Source organism: Typopeltis vanoorti, chromosome 11 (genome assembly GCF_054136105.1).
Source record: "Typopeltis vanoorti isolate ZY-2024b chromosome 11, IOZ_Tvanoo_1.0, whole genome shotgun sequence".
Classification (NCBI taxonomy): Eukaryota; Metazoa; Arthropoda; class Arachnida; order Uropygi; family Thelyphonidae; genus Typopeltis; species Typopeltis vanoorti.
In genome coordinates this window covers 77,501,402-77,522,432 of record NC_143559.1, presented here as the reverse complement: position 1 = coordinate 77,522,432, position 21,031 = coordinate 77,501,402, and the positions used below count along the sequence as shown (strand labels likewise).

At 36.3% G+C, this 21,031-nt stretch overlaps 1 protein-coding gene across 1 annotated transcript in view; it reads left to right on the top strand.

Annotated features, from left to right (window-relative positions):
* Nucleotides 1-2,827: 2,827 nt before the first annotated feature.
* The window catches only part of LOC150101765 (GPN-loop GTPase 3), a 134,239-nt gene continuing 116,035 nt past the window's right edge, over nucleotides 2,828-21,031 (top strand). Inside the window, exons 1-2 of the mRNA XM_090400120.1 lie at nucleotides 2,828-2,968; nucleotides 13,647-13,755. Coding sequence (XP_090256246.1) covers nucleotides 2,924-2,968; nucleotides 13,647-13,755 — 154 coding nt within the window. The 5' untranslated portion in view covers nucleotides 2,828-2,923. The remainder of the gene's footprint in view (nucleotides 2,969-13,646; nucleotides 13,756-21,031) is intronic.

The window sequence follows — 21,031 nt, the reverse complement described above, 5'->3', positions numbered from 1 at the left end:
TGCAGAATCTCAATGTGAACTCAGCCATTGGATTTGTGGTATATCCATCTGTATACCCCGGGACTGTGCAACAAAATTTTCATCTCCTCTGACCAAGCTGTTTAATTTAAGCCTCACTATATTCTCAGTATTGAGAGAGTGTACTTTTCATTGGAGTGGACAGAACAATCTCACTGCATAAAGGAGGCTCCAAGACAAAAGAAGCAAATTATAGACAAAATCAACATTTTCGAAGCGGTGGTTATAGCAATGCAGAAATTGGTGAGTGAGAGAGAGAATTCAGGCTGTATATGAATACATCTGAAGGGCTCACTTTAATGGGCATGGAGTGGAAAACCCAAGGTATCTGATGCAGGACCATGCCTTATTTTATGTAATATACAGATGTTATGTTATCTTTAGATTGGTCCCATTGTTTATCTTCTTTCTTTTTCTTGCTCCTTTTGGTCCTTTCCACTGGCATTTGAGTATTCGACGGCTCAGAGTGAATCTTTCCTATTTTTCTATTTCATTTCGTCTTATGCAGTGGGAATCTGTTTTCTCTCCTAGGTATTTGCCTTGCCTAATAGGCTAAAGTCTCAACTTACCTGGGCCAACATGAGATGAATCGTGACAAAAACCTCCGAGTTATGTGGAAAGGACCTCTGCAACCCTACTACTTGCCTTACGTGCAGTGACTTCTCCGAAATTGCTGGTATGGTTATGCCTTAAAATACATTTCATGCTGTATCGCTGATCGAGCAAAATAATCAGTCACGTTCAGGGTCTATGCAGAGGTTCCTGGTAGAGAATTATATTATAGTTAATGAAGCAGGACCAACAAAAATCAGTCATATTATGAACGAAGAATTATCTTAGAGGGAAACCTTTTATAGGCACATAGAATGTACGGGGTATACAGATACTCTTGTTATTGTCTGTAAGATGAAAAGTTTATAGACAGATATCATGGGTATTACACAGAATAGAGGAAATGGGAAGGGCGCTTCAAAAGACAGGATGATAAGCTCGTTATTTTCTTCAGGAGGAGTTGACTCAAAGCATCGTGAGGTAGCTGTGATACTGAAGACATTTCAGGCAAGATCCCTTTTGAGTAATAATCCCATTAACAGCAGGGTACTTTGTATTAGACCTAAGGCTCATCTTTCCAATATGTCGATCGTGGTAGTTTATGCACGTCACGTACACAGGCGTGATGAAGAGAGTGAAAAATTCTATGAAAACGTACTTTGGACTCTACCAAGGAAAGGAGTAGTTTATATTTTAGGGGACTTTAATACAAACGTGGAAAAGAGTATGAGAGTTAGGCCTGAGTGTGGCATGTTTGGCTTCGGTGAAGCCAACAACTGTGGTGAGAGACTGTTAGCATCTGCCTATCCTAATAGATTATTTATTACCAATAACTGATTCCAGAGACACTCACTATAAACCTATATTTGGACGTCTAACACTAATAGATTAATCATCAGATGCATCTTGGTTCTTCAACAGTGGATGACAAGTATGCCTGATGCACATACGTCCTCGAGTAAACCTTGGTACACTCCAATAAATTCTTGTAAGAGCAAAGTTTAGACAGACTCCGAAACCTTCCTTGTCATGCACGTTCCATTAGATTGGAATGCATAATATACTTAGTGTGTCCACAGAAGATAATTCAACTCATTTGGACGATTTTTTGGAGACTAGTGAGAAGAACTCAACAGAAATGCTTTGGGAAGGAGTCAACGTTATAATACTGGATAAAAACTAAAAGGTTTCTCGGACCAAAAGACCCATAGATGTAATCTTTAATGTCAGACATCTAATATCGAAGATAGGCGGTTGGAGAGACTGAAAATTATTAGAGATTGTATAGAGAAGTCAGTATAGCCATCATGCAGGATAAGGAAAAATTTTTAAAGTTTATTATTATTATTATCTCAACAACTACTACTTCGTGACACCTCCAACTCAAGAAACATCATTATAAAAAGATGTTTCTTGAGTTCGTGACTTAAAGTAAAAGTTAAATCAAAATTGAAATGTAATGAAAGTTAGGAAAGGAGAGGTACTAACAGAAGAACTGGAAATTTAAACTGGAAAGCATACCGCGAGGAACTGAACAGCACATAGAATAAGTAAAATTTGAAGAAGCCCTTTCACCAGGAAACTTTCGCTTTGGAATCTCTTCCACCTAAGCGTGAGGTTGAAAGAGCATTAAGCAGCTTGACAATAATAAGACTCTGGGGTCGGATCGAATCCTAGCAGATTTAATTAAGGCCCGAGGGGATGGAGGAATAAGAGTGTTTCATAGATTGAATACTAGGATATTGAAAGCAAGATTATGCCCTAGAGACTGGAAGTAGCCCGTACTAAACAAGAAGGGAGATATGGAGAATCGCAAGAACTATAGAACTATTACTTTAATCTCCTATGCAAGCAAGTATTTATTGGAGATTCAAAATAGGGTTGGTGCGACAGATGAGGCAGAGTTGCTTGGGGAACAAGCAGGTTTTAGGAAGGGTAAGGATACCAGAGATCGAATCCTTTGCCTTAGGCAGATCAGGAAGTAATGAATATAATGTTGTTGCCACACCGCTCAGTCAGATCGATTGCTAACTTATACAGTGAGCAAGAAGCCACGTTAAGAACAGGTGTTGGATTAACTGATTGATTCAGGTTGGAAAGGGAATTAAGCAAAGTTTGAGAGAGAGAGAAAGAGAGATAATAAAAATAAATAAATAAATAAATAAATAAAAATAAACAACTCAAGAATATAACGACAATTGGTTTTAGTTGCTTTTTCTGCCCTCTTTTAGAGAGTTTCGCACGTGCCATTGTTTTGAGTATGGTGGAAGTACTGATGTTGTTATTTCGAATTATTCCGAATACTTTCGGTGATTTAAAATTAACAGAATAGGGAACAGAAAAATTACCTAAAATGCGCTATTGTCAGCTTGTTATGGGACCTGCTGGCTGTGGCAAGGTAAGTATATATATTTATATGACAGCTTCGTTATACAGAACATCGAAAAAGCTATTTTGTTATGCGAAGTGCAATGGACAGTCAAAAAATATACACAATCACTCTCCCCCCCCTCTTATTTTATTTTCTTTATCAACAAGTTTACATTATTAGAAAGTATTAAATTAGAATTGACGTACGTACATTTTTCTTTCTTTCTTTCTTTCTGATTTTCATTCATTCCATCGCCAGTGTTTAATCTGTGCTCTCATCCTTTGGTGTGGATGCATAAATCTTTATTTATTTATTATAAAGTATTTAATGTTTAGAAAGTTGGTGCAGATTTAAATTCACAAATGTTGTAAATTCCTTAAAGTAAATTATTATTATTACATGGACTTCCACATAATTATGACCCATCACTGGAGGTCAGTAGCTAATGTGACACCTTAAGTTTGTTTAGGGATCATGCATACAGCTCCCCTTTTCTTCTCCCCCCTTTTTTTTTTCTCTTCTGCACACTCTACTAATTTTCTCCTTATACAACTTTCATAATTACTTTTTTTATTCCCATCGCCTATTCTACTGTTTGGGAGATATCAGAATTATTATTATTACACAAACACTTCCTGGAGTCCCGACTCATCAAGTGAGGCAATAGTAAGATGCATTGTAACAGAGATGATGTTTACCATGCCTTGTCTTAAATTGTTTCACTCTTTGCTCACTCGTCACCTCATTTGGCAATAAATTCCATTCACCAGCCACTCTCTGTGCAAAAAAAGTCATGCCGTGCTTATGAACCACAGCTTTATACAGCTGCCAAAAATGATCTCTTGTCTCTGTCCTCTTTCCTCCTTCGACCCTTTGAAAAATATCCTGGGTATCTATTTGATAAGCACCCCCCTTAACAATTTATGTCTCAATCATATCACCCCTCTTCTGCCTATTGACTAGAGTCTGTAATTTACATTTTCTCAACCTGTCTTCATAGTCGGTGTTCTACAATCCTGATATTGCTTTTTGTTATTCACCTCTGAACTTTTTCCATTTCTTGCTTTTCACCTAGGAATGCAGGTGACCATATTGATTCGCAGTAGTCCAGACATGGTCTAATCAAAGCCTTGTACAGTGGAATGACCACATCCTTATCTCTACTTATCAGTGTTGTGTTCTTCTTAGTATACTAGCATTTCTTTGTGCTGCTTTTATCACTTTTGCAATATGTCCCTTGAACCTCAATTCTTTATCCACTACGATGTCTCAAAATCCCACACTTCCTCTACCCCCTTTAATACAATATCTCCAATATGATACACAGCTTTATTGTTTTGAGATCCAAAGTGCAAAACCTTACATTTATTGGTGTTAAATTGACATCTGCACTTATCCCACATTTCCACTTTATTCAAATCACCTCTGAAACACCAGTACATCTGCATCATTCCTAATAAACCTGACCAACATTTCATCCAGACCAGAAAATTATGGAAAGTTCATCAAAGCTATTAGACTGTCTGGTCTGCTACCAGGCACATCCCAAGAGGTTGTAGAACATGTTACATTTCAGGTTTTACAGAGCACAACGTGGAAATATAGAGAAAGATATTGTGACCTATATGATAAAGATCCATTTTCATCAGAAACAATTGATGCAAGAGAGGAACTTATAGCAGCACTGTCTGAAAAAAGAAGTCAACAATGGGCAGAGAAAATGATAAAGCTTAGATGCGAAACACAGATACAGGAAACCCTGGCACTTACTCAAAAAAATTATCTGGTGACCCCACAACATCAGCAACCAAAGTTAATATAAATGTAAACCAAATTGCAACTCAGCTATCTCTGAATGGTAAACCAAGTACTGAAGGGAAAATACCTAAAGATTATATTAAAAAAGTTAGGGATTCAGAAAATAATCTCTTTGAAACACCATTTACTAAAGAGGAACTAGAAAATGTCTTAAAACCAGGAAAAGATGCCGGTATAGATGATATCAGAAATGAGATACTAAGGAATCTGGGAGAAAAGGCAACAGAGTGGTTGTTAGAATTTTTCAACTTTGTTGGAAATTTGCTAAAATACCAAGCATATGGAGGCAATAAAATTAAAGTAATACCTATCCTGAAACCAGGTAAACCTGCTGAGGATCCAAAGAGCTACAGGCCTATAGCTCTCCTATGCACAACACTGAAGCTGTATGAGAGGTTAATTTTGAACAGACTAAGTCCAGAAATAGAGAAAAAGTGCTGATAAAAGAACAGGCAGGATTTAGACCAGGAAAATCATGTACTGTACAAGTATTAAACTTATCTCAGTTTATTGAGGATGGCTTTGAAAGAGGGTTAGCAACAGGAACTGTATTTATAGATTTGACAGCAGCATATGACACGCTAAATCTTAGAAAGCTTATAGTCAAAATTTACAGCATGACAAACAGCTATCAGTTAGTGAAGATATTTAAGTCACTGCTGTTCAGCAGGAGATTCTTTGTTGATTTTCAAGGAAAAAAGAGGAGATGGCATATCCAAAAAAATGGTCTACATCAGGGAAATGTGCTATCTCCCCTCCTCTTCAATATATATTACTAATGATCAACCTATAAACCCACAGTCAAGAACCTTCTTATATGCAGATGACCGGGCAATAGCTTATCAAGCAAAATCCTTTGATGACAATGAGAAGCAGCTCACACAAGAGTTTACAGTTTACTATAAGAAAACCAACTGAAATCAAATCCCAGTAAAACCCAAATATGTCTTTTCCATCTGAATAATGGGGAAGCGAGGAAAGAGTTGAATATAGAATGGAATGGTGTAAAACTGGTCAATTATCCAAATCCAACTTACCTAGGTGTTACACTAGATAGGACCCTAAATTATAAGCGACACATATTATTATTATTATTCATGACACCTCCAAGGAGTCCATCAATGCCATCTACCACCTACAAACACCACCATCACCGCTAGTATTTCTTGTCTGTAAATTGTGTGTGTTCTGAAGGGCCGATTTGTCTGTATGCAGGATGAAAAACCCAAGTTTCCGGGAGAAAAAACCCTGCTACCTCCATATGAGATTGGCTAACTTACCTTCTATTGAAAAAGTCCATATAAAGATTCCTCCCGTCATGACGGGAATCGAACTCAGAGAGAGAGAAGACAGCAGCTAAAACTCAAACACATAATAATATATTCTGTGGCGATTAACATCATCTCAGTGGGGTGCAAATCCACAAGTACTGCATACCTCTGCACTGGTACTCTGCTTTTCAACAGCTGAGTAGGCTAGCCCTGTTTGGGAAAGATCATTACATGTCAAAGTTATTGATAAGGTTCTTAAGGAAACATGTCGGCACATTACTGGCTGCCTTAAGCCTACAAAAATTGACCATCTATACTCACTGTCTGGTATTGCACCTCTTCACATCAAGACTACACAGAGTAGATATGAGCGGAAACAGCAACTAAATGATGAACGGCATCCTTTGTATGGACATGTCAGTACATAAGAGGCTAAGCTCAAGGAAAAGTTTTATTCACTCAGTGGAACTGTTGGTTGATTCCATAAAAGCTACAAGGTTAATAATGTGGCAAGAACAATCTCCAGAGGCTCTTAACTTAAATGAATCTCTTCCTTCCAGCTTACATCTTGACTGACAAAGATGGAAGACATTGAATAGACTTTGTTCTGGAATGGGCAGATCAAATCAGAAATATGGCTAAATGGGGACTACACATACAATGACAGCTGCTCATGTGGTGAAACACAAATCATGGATCATCTTCTGCAGTGCTGCTTAATAGACATTAATAATGTATGTACCTGAGAAGATTTAATGCAGTGAGTGAAATTTGACATTTTATGTTTTTACTTAATATTTCATGCAAGTGGCATTTTTGTCTTTTAATGTATGCTTTTAATCCCAATTCTTTTAATGTCTATTTCTTTAAATGTATGTGTTTAATCATTTATATGTATGCTCTTACATTTTCTGTAGTTTGCGCTCGAAATAAATAAATAAATAAATTCCTAATAACTTTTCTCAGTTTGGCGTCATCTGTAAACAGCTATATATCAGCTTGCAATACCATTAACAAACAAATTAAATGGCAATAGTCCTAGAATAGAATCCTGTGGGTCTCCACTGGTTACTCTCCTCCTGAGAGAAAATGGCATTTCTATACACCACAATTTGATATTGATTAGAAAGCCAGTTTTCTAATTTAAAATTTAATTTTAAATGAGCTTTTTTGGAGGTCTGTATAAGATGAGGCCCTAAGCTGTATCTTGTCTAATTTATGTGTAACTCTGGACATGTTTAAACTGTTTTTAGTATTAGGTTCTAATTCTGCTGTGTTTGCCAAGAGGTTCATTTGGGATAAAATTGGAATGAATTTTTAGCAAGATTGTCAGAGTTAGGTAATTTTGAAAAAAAACTTTTAGTCATAGGGTTTAGCCAGGCAATAGGCTGTCGGTCTAAATCCCTCTGTAGATGTGAATAATTGTGAATTACTTTAGATAGGTAGAAAAATTTCATCTTGCCTTATGTGAGTTAATGATGCTACTTTTTTTTGGAGTGCTGATTTTCTGGTTATTTAATCTTTAGCCAACCTAATATACTACTAGTTTGTTATCGTTTGTGAGTGGGATTTACACCTCCTTCATCTTCTTCTAAATCCTTTTTATAACCATTTTTGGTTATAAAAAGGATTTAGAAGAAGATGATGTAGAAGAAGAAGAACTTCCCTCTCATTTGTATTCTTCTTTCTCTTTTGAAGGCTTCCTGATGCTAACATTCTCCAACCATCTCCACTATTTTATCATTCTATCTTATCTCTGGTTGTCTAGGAATTCATTCATATGGATGCTGTTGGATGTGTTGTCCATCAGTCACTTTTCATCTTTGCAATATGTCTACCTAATTTCATTTTAAAGTATCTTGTTTTTCTATCCAGCACGTTTTATTTATTTATTTTTTTTTTTAGATCTTTATTCTTTATTTTGTCTTGTCTGATGTGTGTCATGTCTTCTCTCTTTTTATATTCAGTTTTCCTCATTCTGTCCAGTATTTATTTAGTTTTTGGCTGCGACTGATCAAAGACTCATTGTGGGAGAGCAATGTACTCCATACAACCACCATCTAAGTTTCTTAATCCTCTTTCTATACATGATGACAATACTACCATCTGCCACCCACTAACAGTATTTTTGTCTGTAAATTGCATGTTCTTTTGGCTGATTTGCCTGTATATGTGGGATGAAAAAAAGTTTGCAGGAGGAAACCCTGATACCTCAGTATGATTGGTTAACTTACCTTCAAATGAAAAAAAAAAAAAGTCCATAGAAAGAGTCCTTGTTGCAACAAGAATCAAATTGGTTTTTTCCAGTCAAAAGGTGCAATGTCCCATTGCTCTTTCAAATGTGTTATGGAGACACATGCATATAGTGACCATAGATTAGTAGGATCAAAAATTATTATATAGAAGATAGGAAAGACAGAAACTGCTTAAAAGTAAAACACACACTACTTACCAAATCTGTTAAAAAAAACAGAGATCTTCCAAAAAGAGATAGGTGAAAAGTTTGTTAATACTGATATGAATGAAGACTTGGATAAAAATTACCAAATAATAACAGAAATCCTACTAAATAATGCCAGAGAGAGAGAAATTGACTGAAGGAAAGAAGGGTGACAGAGATGGAAGTTTTTTCACTTGGCTGTGCTACCAATTATATATTTGGTTTAATCCTTTATCCAAGCGTAAGCAAACCAAAGTTTGTGCCTGAAGTATTTTCAGGAATGGGGCAACTCGTGGTAAAGATGGTATAAGTTCTGATCACTTGCCTTAGTATCCCATAATGCAAAGCGCATATACTTATGGGTATGTATAATACTATGCATTATGGAAAGGGTTACTACCCAGACCGGTTTCGACCTTTATTGAGGTCTCGTCAGTGGGAGGCAGACCCAGCAGTGGTGATACTAAGGTGGAAGTAATGCAGAAGTCATATCATCATATACCAGTTGCCAAAAGGTGTCAACACTTTATTATTAAAATTCTCTGGATTAGAGATAGTTGATGGAAGTTTTTTCACTTGGCTTTGCTACCAATTATATATTTGGTTTAATCCTTTATCCAAGTCTAAGCAAACCAAAGTTTGCATCTGAAGTATTTTTACGACTGGGGCAATTCATGGTACTGGTATATGATGATATGACTTCTGCATTACTTCCACCTTAGTATCATCACCGCTGGGTCTGGCTCCCATTGACGAGACCTCAATAAAGGTCGAAATCGGTCTGGGTAGTGACCCTTTCCATAATGCATAGCATTATACATACCCATTGCTTTGTATCATGGGATACTAAGGCAAGTGATCAGAACTTATACCACCTTTGCCACGAGTTGCCCCAGTCCTGAAAATACTTCAGGTGCAAACTTTGGTTTGCTTACACTTGGATAAAGGGTGACAGAAAATTATCCAAAGAAATCCTAAATCTTCTCTGAGCTATGTAAAACATTAAGGAAAAGAATGATACAAGATTTATTATTATAATTTATATTATTAATATAATTAGAATTATATTTATTCTAATATAATTCTTGTATTAGAATATATATTCTAATAATTTTTGTATTAGAATCTGTAGTTTCTAATACAAGATATTAGAAACTACAGAACAAGAAAAACAAAATAAAAAATTACAATAAAATGCAATGCTTAAAAGAAGTGAGAAGAGAGTTGACCATAGGATAAAATAAATTAATAGTCCTTAAATGTGAAAATGGTGTATTGATTAAAGACAAAGAAAACTTTTCTTTGTCTTTAATAAAACTTTATTAAAAACCACACAAATAAAACTTTTCTATGTTAAGTTGTATGATGACTTCCAAAACTTAGACCAACATGAAAGCAAAAAGAAATACTCCAAATGCAGGCAAAAGAAATATGCCTCAGTGTTTTAAAAGAAAAAAAGTTCAGTATGCATGGTTAGAATGAATAGTGAAAAGGCAAAGATGAGATCCTGATAGAAGTTTTGAAAGCAGGTGCTCAACCAGCCATAACTGTGCTAAGTAAAATTTATACATTCTTCCCAAGACACAAAATAATGTCTTGTATGTGCTGACCTGCTTGGCTGAGCGGTTAGCATATCTGCTTTCCAGCCAAAAGGCTGTAGGTTCGAATCCTGCTGTGAGCATGGATGTTGGATGTTTGTGATTGTCTGTGAAAATAGTAGTGGTGGTGGGCAGTAGATGGCATTAGTGTAGATGATGGTAGTTGCTGTTCTTTGTAGTTGATGGATTGAGTGGTGGAGACAAAGCTGTAGAGTAGGTACCCTCCTTCGATGAGTCGTTGGACTCTCTGGAGGGATCATGTAATAATAATAATAATGTGTGCAATATGTCCTGCTCACTTTTTTTGTTATAGATAATTTCTACTGCATCTTTGAATCCAGATTTTTTTCTTTATTTCAGTGTGTCTTATATGATCTTTCATACATTGCAGACATTTCTTTTGCCCTTTGGGTTGTTATTAGGCTTTGTTCTTTTTTTGTTGTTGTTGTTGTGTTTTGCTGGTAGAATAATACTATTAAAAAGGTTTCATCTTATTCTGTTATCTATTTTTTGGTTTCTGATGGTGATCTTTTATATGGTTAAAAGCTTCCCAAGCAGTTTTTTTGCATTTATTTCATCTGATATATTATTGCCCATTTTGATTGCTTGTCCTAAATACATGTAGGCTCTCCACTCTGTCTATGACTTTATTTTGCAAAATTTGATGTGTTGGTCATGACAGTGTTCATTTTTCACTCACTTTGCTTCTTAGGATGGATTTGTAATCCTACCATTCTACAATGCAAATCTATTTCATTGAACATTATTTCTAGTTCAGATGGTTGATGAGATATCAAAACCACATCATCAGCAAACAGGACTATTTTAAAATTCTTTCCATCTATATTTAAACCTCCATATAGGTTTATGTTTTTGAGGATGTTTTTTTGAGTTGCTGTAGAGATTGGGAGTGGGGGGGGGGGATCACATTTTGCCTTACTCTTCTCCCTAGATGTATTTCAAGGAGTTTTTCACTTAGATGTATTTCAAGTAAATTTAGTTTAATCTTTTATCCAAGTGCAAGCAAACAACGTTTGCACCTGTCCTAAAGGACTGAGGCAACTCTTAGTAAAAGTGGACCAAGCTCTTATCACTCCTTGTCTGAGTATCTCCCATAATGCAAAGCACATCTCCTTGTGGACATGTATAATGCTATGCATTAAGGGAAGGGCCACTACCCAGACTGGTTTCGACTATTTATTATAGTCTAACCAAGTGAAAAATAAGCTTCCAACATCTTTCTCTAAATCCAGAGTAATTTAATAATAAGGTGGTACACCTTTTTGCAACTCGTATAGGTAAATATGACCTCTCCATTGCTTCTGCCTTAGTATCACCACTTCTGGGTCTGACTCCCACTGATGAGACCTCAGTAAAGGTCGAAACCAGTCTGGGTAGTGGCCCTTCCCTTAATGCATAGCATTATACATGTTCGCAAGGATATGTGCTTTGCATTACGGGAGATACCAAGACAAGTAGTGATGAGAGCTTGGTCCACCTTTTACCACGAGTTGCTTTAGTGCTGAAGATACTTCAGGCACAAACGTTGTTTGCTTACACTTGGATAAAGGATTAAACTAAATTTATTATAGTCTAACCAAGTGGAAAATAAACTTCCAAGACAGTCACATAATCATAGTGGACCCTACACTAAGTAGGATAAAAGTGCTATAAAGAGGATGAAAATATACAATTTTAATTTTATTTTAACTTTCACAAACATCCATGGCACAATGGAATTTAATCTGTGCTGCTGGAAATCGATCTAAAATCTCAAATTCTCTTAATCCCCAAAACCAGATTGGCCAAGTAGTTAATGCACTTTTTTTCCAACCAGCAGGTTGCAGATTCAAATCCTGTCATTGTTTTGGATGTTTGTGATTGTCTTTAGGTGGTAGATGAATTTCAGATGAATGAATTTGCTTATTTGAGACCTGAAGTGGCTTGAAAAAATTCCAGGTTTAATCTCAAGCTGGGTTTCTAGACAACATAAATATGAATAAAATAAATGCGATGCAAGCAATGAATAAAAATGATAAAAATCTTTAGCCCACCACTGGTATATATTTGTACACAGGAGGTAAAGGGCACTGTGTCCATTTTTTTACAGAATCGAGTTTTATTTATATTTTAATGTTTTGTTTTGCGCTCTTTTCAGTTGTGCAAAGCACTGTCTCCTGTGTGTAATAATAAGGGGATTAGCCAATTGGAAAGGGCACTATGTGCCATCATGGTATCGAGGTAAAGAGCACTAAGTGGACAAATAGCCATTTACTTCGGATGCATAAAAAAATGGACATAGTGCCCTTTACCTCCAGTGTACAGATATGTACTATATGGTTGCAGTCTTTCTTTATTATTATTATTGTATGGGAAACTCCATGGAGTCCGTAGACTCATTACAGAAACCCAAACTATTCACACAATATCATACCTCTTTTTGAACATATTAACAGATAAAGCACTAACAACTGACTCTAGCAACCTATTTCATTCATTCACAATTCTCCAAGCAAAAAATTTAGCCCTCGTATCCCTTCTAACCACACTTTTAATCTACTTTTATACACACTCCCCCAGTTCCTTTACATTCTCCATTTTCTGCAGTATCTTTCCACCAGCCAGATCCATAACATTTCATTCTCACTTTACACATCATAAACTTAGTATCTTTGAAATGGTATCTCTCCCTGCTCGCAGCTTATTCAAAGCCTGATTTGAATAAGTTGAATGGTAGGAGATACCAGTTCATTGCTGCTATAATCAGCTTTATTTATGATTGTTCTCTTCAAACTTTGCATTTGTATCTGTAATATCATTACTATTAATGTTTAAGTTAAACCGTAACAATTTCTGTCTATTGCTGGACAAAGTCCCCTCCCATCCTATCTCTCATGATAAGGTCCTCTATTCTGTTCTGTCTTGAGTTTTTCTATGCCAGTTCACTAATTTATTTTCTAATGCCTATTGCCTTAGTTGGCATTTCCTTTGTTCAGCATATCTATCACTCCTTTGCATAACATTAGCAAAACTGTAGTCAGTATAAGTGAAACAGACAGTTTCTTTTGCTAGAAAAAATTATAAAATTAAATCAAGTTTAACTGGCCTATTAAGGCTTGTCTTGATTATAGAAGCATATTACTTTGATATTTTTACTGGCTTAAACACAAATAAAAAAGCAAATTTTGCTTCCATTTACTGAGGCAGATATACTTCTAATTGCCTATTTATTTTGTTCTCTATTAGACCAGTTTTAATTAATTGTCAATGCAGAAAATATAGAGTCTGTTATTTATTATTAGTTTTCTTTTTCAAATTAGGAAGCAAGCCAAAACTTGAGTTCCTGGGATAAAGTGGCTTAAATAAATTCTATAAGTAATGAACAAGAAATTAGATGTTCTGTTCTCTGTTTACTTTTTATTATCTGCATTGTCACGGGATTTTATGATAGACTTTTTTAAAATCCATTCACATTTTATTTAGGTTGCAGTAGTAATTTGTAGGATAAGTGAGTAATTTTCCATTAAATGTATCTGTTTTCGTAATCTAAAAAATTTCTTTTTGTTCACATAATTTAGTCAACTTACTGCAGCACAATAGCCAAGCATTGTGAAACAATAGGTCGTCGTGTGAGCATAGTCAATTTAGATCCTGCTGCAGAAAAGTTTGATTATGAAGTTTCAGTAGGTAAGGAATTAAGAAATTTATTCTAATTGATTAGTTACATTATGTATTATTAGTATTATGCTAAGAGACACTAGTTTATTGTTTATTAAGTAACAATTTTTATTGATGGGGAGGAAGAAGTCTACTTTATTTTTGGAATTGGTTGGAAAGATCTTATTTTATTGGAAAGACTTTATTTTTGGAATTGGTTGGAAAGGTTTGAATCAAGTTTTAAGTAGTACTTATCGTATAGGTGTAGACTATAAAAACACACAGATTAGTAATAAACTTTCTTGTGTCTACATACTCTTAATAGGCAATATCTCTTGGTTTGAATCACATCTAGGATGTGACAAGTCATAAGACGTTTTCATGTGATTTTCATAATAAGGTGGTAGGATTTTTTTTATCCCTTCACAAAATGTACAAGCAATTCACTGACATAATTACTCATATTTTTAAATAAATAAGTTAATTTCATAAAATAAGTCTTTTAATAAAATAAATAAATATAACCTTACTAATTATATTTGTAGACTATTTGAAGAATAATTCAGAATATTTATTTTATTAAATTTTTTTATCTAAAAGCATGTGATCTCAATACCAGAAGCTTTCTGCTGAACTGCTAGACCATAGAAACTTACATATTCATAATTACACTCACTTCTGTGTGTGTGTGTGTGTGTGTGTGTGTGTGTGTGTGTGTGTGTGTGTGTGTGTGTGTGTGTGTGTGTGGTGTTTCCAGCCTATGCATTGATTGCTGTGTTTGTGAAGGAGATGATAAGAATTGAAGTGCCTAATTAGCTTACTGGAAGAAAGATGACATTGTTCTTATGTTGAAAAAAAACAGAGTTCAATTCTTGTCACAATGAGAAATTTTTATTGTTGGCTTTTTTTTTCAGTTGAAGTTATGAGCAGATATCATACAGAAGTAGCAGTTTTTTTTTTTTCCTCTTGGAAACTTGTTTTTTATCCCATGTATAGGCAATTACTATTATCTGCATTTTGCTGCAGTCAGTTAGCATGAATTGAATTAGGTCTTTTCCTTTTGGAAAAGGCTTGCTCACCAGCAAACTTAACCACAATATGCCTTTTTAGCTATTCTTAAACTACTATGGTCAGTTTATCTTGTATATATTGTTCCCTGATGATGATGACCATTTGACTTTATTGAAATATAGAAACTAGTAATTAAATTATTTTAGTTATTATATTTATATTGTGATGAGTGCATAATTCAAATCAGTCAAACCATACTCATAAAAAAAAAAAAAAGGTTACTCACGAGAAAACCTTTTTATGAGTAGACTGCACTTTTTTAAATGTGATTTCTATCCATGAATGGTTTAAACATGTAGTACATTAGTACCATGAGTAGGCTAATGATTTTTTTCCTATTTTTATTAATTTTAATATTTTATTGTCATTTTTATTTATTTTTTACATGGTTTACAAATCTTGCTGTAGAAACCACACACAGAAATTTTCCAAACCACAGGTCTCCAAAGCTAATAATAATGGCAAATATCTGTTGGATTTCTGCTCAGGACATGGACTGGTTATTACTAACACCATGTTCCAACATAAAAATGTGCACAAATTCACATGGAGAGAAGATGCTAGGAATAAGAAAAGTCTCATTGACTATGTTATTGTTGATAGTGATGTTTTCTCCCTGGTGCAGGACACCAGAGTGTACAGAGGATTTGAAATTGGAAGTGATCACTATTTAGTCTTGAGCAGGATAAAATTTAATTTCATATTGAAAAGAATAACATGTAAGAAAGTTTTAAAGCGAATAAAAGTTGAGCAGCTCTCAGATGTGAACTGTAGACTAAAATACAGAAATATTATTGAAAAGAAAATGAAAGCGTTTGAGAACAGGAATCAAACCTTGGAGATTCAGTGGCAAACTCTGAAGGAAACATTGATTGATTCTGCCAGAGAGGCATGTGGTGAGGTTGTGTGCAAGGATAAAAAAATCAGAACTTCCTGGTGGATACAGGAAGTTAAAGAGGCAGTGAAGGAAAAGAAGAAAGCATATCAAAAGTTCCTGGCAAATAAGTCAGCTTTTACTCTTACAGAATACAGAGACAAACGTAAGAAAGCTAAACAGTGTGTAAAACTAGCTAAACAAAAGTCATGGGAGGACTTTGGCAAGAATATAGAAAATAAATATCAAGAAGATGGCAAAATATTCTGGAGGTTGTTGAAGAAGCTTAGGAATGGAGGAAAGAGTGCTGTAAAAGGAATTAGAGATGATAAAGGTGAAATGAAAACAGGAGGAAAAGATATCCTTGAAGTATGGAGTAATTACTTTGAAAAACTGCTAAATGAAACAAGCAGTGATGACAGCACAGTGATAAAAAAACACTGACCAGGCATGCAGTCAGGAATACATATCCATACTTGAAGTATAAAAAGCCATCAAAGGCTTGAAATGTGGAAAGGTAGCAGGAGTAGATGATATTCGACCAGAAATGCTGAAGTATGGTGGTATAAGAGTCTTACAGTGGCTGCACTGCATAGTTCAGAAAGCCCGGCAGAGGGACGAATTCCCGATGATTGGAGTAGAGCTCTCATAGTACCCATATATAAAAAGGGAAATAAAACTGAATGTGAGAATTACAGAGGTATTTCCCTACTGAGTGTTCCTGGCAAGATGTTTGCAAGTATACTTGAGAAACGGTTGACAAGAATTGTGGAAGAAAAGCTTGGTGAAGAACAAGCTGGATTCAGGCCAAATAGAGGCTGTCAGGATCAGATCTTCACTTTACGACAAATAGTCGAGAAAGCATGGGAATATAACAAAGATCTGTATTTAAGTTTTGTCGATTTGGAAAAGGCATATGACAAGGTGCCAAGAGAGAAGCTATTCAATACGCTGCAGTTATATGGTGTCAATGGGGCATTATATCAAGCAATACTTAGTCTTTATTTGAGTTGTGAGTCAGCAGTTAGAATTGAAGGAAGTACAGGAACATGGTTTAATGTTAAATCTGGTGTGAGACAAGGATGTACATTATCCCCTCTGTTATTCATTATCTATATGGATCACATTATGAAGGAATGTGGTATTAAACCTGATATCAAAATTGGAGATGTTAATGTCAGCTCTTTGCTTTATGCGGATGATGTTATACTTCTAAATAAATCTGCTACAAGTCTGCAAGATTCTCTGACTAAATTGAATAGCTGTTGTAATAGATATGGTATGAAGGTCAGCAATACAAAGACAATGAAAATAGGCAGAATCATTGAAAATGTCAACTGTGTTGTGAATGGAGAACCTGTGGAACAAGTAAAACATTTCAGCTACTTAGGCACAATTTTTACTGAAGATGGTAAACTAAATATAGAAATAGACAACAGAATCAGCAATGCTGGTATCGTGGGAAGTCAATTGAATAAATTCATATGGAATAAGAAAGAAATTAGTCGGAACACTAAATTAGCTGTATACAAGACTGTGTTCAAACCAATTTTAACTTATGGATCTGAGAGCTGGGTCAGAAGTAAAACACTTGACCAAAGACTAGAGACCGCAGATATGAGAGTCCTGAGAAAGATTAGAGGCGTGAACAGATGGCATCAATGGCAATATCATATTAAAAATGAGGATATTAGGAAAGAACTTGACATTGTCAGCATCCAGGAATGTGTTAGCAGAGCTAATCTCAGATGGTATGGTCACTTAAATAGAATGCGAGAGGAAAGATTAGCAAAGATTAGAAAGATTAGTCAGTGTACTAGCTGTGAAATGTACGCTTTGCGGAGTGCGGTCGGAGTGTGGTTAGATGATAATAAAGGATTGAATGTGTGTAGAAAATGTAGGGAGAATGCGGAATTGAAGTGTATTTCGGATCTTGAGTGTGATATTTTTGTCAACCTTCAGAATGAAGAAAACAGGGATATGACAAGAAACGGCAAGGTTGTACATGAAAATTGTGAGAGTGTGAATGATAGTATAAATGGTTTCTCAGAGAACAAAAAAGATGAGATAGAAGCATTGAGTGAGACCGCGTTGTTGAATAGTGCGATAGAAAGAGCAAAACAGCAGCTAGAGTGCATGAACAAAAGTAGACTGAATGAACCAACCAATAATAAAAGGTGTGACAGGAAAAATAGACGTATGAATGTGAACATGAACAAAATGAAGGATAGAGTGCTGTATGAAGACTCGTTAGTACGAGGTGTGTTAGTAGAGGATTTGACAAAATCGTACCAACCTGGTGCGACCATAAAGGACGTAACTGCGTCTATTAGAGAGCAAAAGGAAAGGGTGAAAGAAATGATTGTTGTGGCAGGTACGAATGATTTGAAAGGAGATAAAATGGAAATGATAGAAGACCTGAATGAATTGTTTGATGTAGCAAAAGAAAAGAGTGAGAGAGTTAGAATGATTAGTCTTTTGCCACGGTATGACAGTGAAATGTTTAAAAGGAGGGCTATAATTGCAAATGACTTTATGTGTGGGTTATGTATGACGAGTGGTGTGGAATTTGTGGAAGTGTGGAGTGAGTTTGATGGGCGAAAGGGTCTATATAAGATGGATGGCTTGCATTTGAATGGTTACGGTGTAAGAAGACTTGAGAAAGTGTTGCTGAATGTAGTGGATGTGCAAATTCAGGGAAACTAGATTTGTTAGGGGGGGGGATTAGAGATACAGTCCTTATGGAGGCAGTTGAATGTAAGAATGAATATAATATGCCAGAGCAAATAAGGACAACAAATCTGAGTGGGATAGTTAATATAAGGCATCAAGGTAGGGTTGGGGAAAATGGGGGTCTTAAATTCATGTACACTAATACTAGGAGTATAAGGAACAAGAAGGAAGAGTTTTTGGCCATGGTTGGCACTTCCAGACCACAGGTTATAGGTATTAGTGAAACATGGCTGACTGTAGATGATATAACTAGTGGGATTGAATGTGATGGGTAGGTATAGTGTGTTCAGGAATGACAGAGAGAATAAAATGGGGGGAGGAGTATTGTTGATGATAGCTGATGAGCTCCAGCCAAGGAGAATAGAAGTTGAATTGCAGGATAGAGAAAAGAGCACATTTGAGGCCATTTGGTGTAAGATTGTGGCTAGCAGAACTAAATATACAATTGGGTGCTGCTATAGACCAGGTGATGGAAAAGATGGTGGTGACAGTATGCACAAGCAAATAGAAGAAATGGGTGGAAGGAGGGTGATTATTATGGGAGATTTCAACTATGGTCGCATTGATTGGAGTGAGGAGAGGACACACGGAAGGAAGGAACTGGATTTTATGCGGTTATTAAGGGATAACTATCTGCGACAGCATGTAATGGAAAATACTAGGGGTCAGAGAGTGCTTGACCTAGTAATTACATCTGAGGATTTGGCTGTAACAAATATGACCACATTGCCACCAATCGGTGAGAGTGATCATAGGGTCTTAACTTGGGAGGTGGCTAAAGGTGTAGAATTTTCAATTAAGACAGGGTACATGTGGAATTATCGGGCTGGAAAGTATGACAAGCTTAGGAGTTTGATTGGTTCAGTGCCATGGCATGTACAACTGCAAGGACTAGAAGTTGATAGTGCATGGGAGGTAGTTAAGAAGTGCTTGCATGAAGCAATGGCTGACTGTATACCTAGAGTCCGAATAATAAATCAAGTAGGGGTTAAATGGATGAATAACACCATTAAGCTTGAGTTGCAAAAAAAGAAACAACTATGGAGGGAATTTAAGGAGAAGGGTGACCGGCAGGCACATGAACGGTATAAAGCACAGGCCAGAAGGGTGACGAGTGTGGTAAGAAAAGCAAAAATGGATTACGAAAGAACATTGGCCATGCAGGCTAAAGAGAATCCTAAACAGTTTTTTAGATATGTAGCAAGTAAAAGGAAAAATGTACATGGCAGATTGATTTTAAAGAATGGCGATGGTAGGGAGGTAACTGAATCAGTTGAGATAGTTGAGTTACTGAGTGAGCACCTTGCAAAAGTATATCATCCAGGTGGTGACATTGCAGAAACGAATAAACCAGTAGATTATACGGGAATTGTGGTTAATGAAGTGGAGGTGAGTAGTCTATTGCATAACCTCAATGTCAATACATCTGTGGGATTGGATGGTATACCAGCTCGTGTTGTACGAGAAGCAGCTAAAGAATTGTCAGTACCCTTGACCATTTTGTTTAATTTGAGTCTCGGGTCTGGGTTAGTCCCGAGCGGGTGGAAAGAGGGGAAAATAGTTCCACTGCATAAAGGTGGTTCCAAGACTGCTGTAGTAAATTACCGACCGATTAGCATATCAGGAATCATTGTCAAGGTTTTAGAGAAAATAGTCGAGGAAAATACAAGATTGGATAGAAGAAAATGGGATACTGTATCGGGGACAGCATGGTTTTGTGAAGGGTAGGTCATGCCTCAGTAACTTGCTCACGTATTATAACACAGTGACGGCTGAACTGGATAAGGGTAATGGGTTTACGGTGATTCTACTGGACCTTGCCAAGGCCTTTGATAGGATTCCACATAGAATTCTAATCAGTAAATTGCAGCATATGGGAATGGACATAGGGTTGGTGAGATGGATAGGAGGGTGGTTGACGGAGAGATATCAGAGAGTGGTTTACTCGGGAGTAGAGTCCACAAGACGGCCTGTGACTAGTGGTGTGCCACAAGGATCTGTTCTTGGACCACTGCTGTTTAATTTGTTCATAAATGATATAGGAAATGATCTGAGAGGAACAGTTCATTTGTTTGCGGATGATGCGAAGTTGGGTAGGGCAATAGTGAATGCAGATGACGTCAAAATTTTGCAGGATGATTTGGATAGATTGGAGGTCTGGGCTAAGGAGAATGGATGTCAGTTTAATGTGGCAAAATGTAAGGTTATGCATTTTTGGGTGAAAAGATTGGCGGCAGTTTACTGCATTGGTGGAACCTGCTCCAGGAAATTGATGAGGCACGAGATTTAGGAGTGTTGGTAGCTAAGGAATTGAAATTTAGGGGACACATTGCAAAAGTGACCAAAACAGCTCATCAAATCACTTGGTTGCTGAGGAATACGTTGACAAGCAGAGACAAGCAGGTTATTGTTCCTCTCTATCGAGCCTTGATAAGACCCCATCTAGACTACTGTGCTCAGATTTGGTCACCTAGGTTTCTTCTTGATGGGGAGGAGGTGGAGAGGATCCAGAGGCGAGTGACCAAGATGATATCAGGTCTGTGGAATGAACCGTATGAGAACAGGTTGAGGATTTGTGGGTTGCAAAAATTGGTTGATAGGCGGAGGAGGGGAGATATGATTGAGACA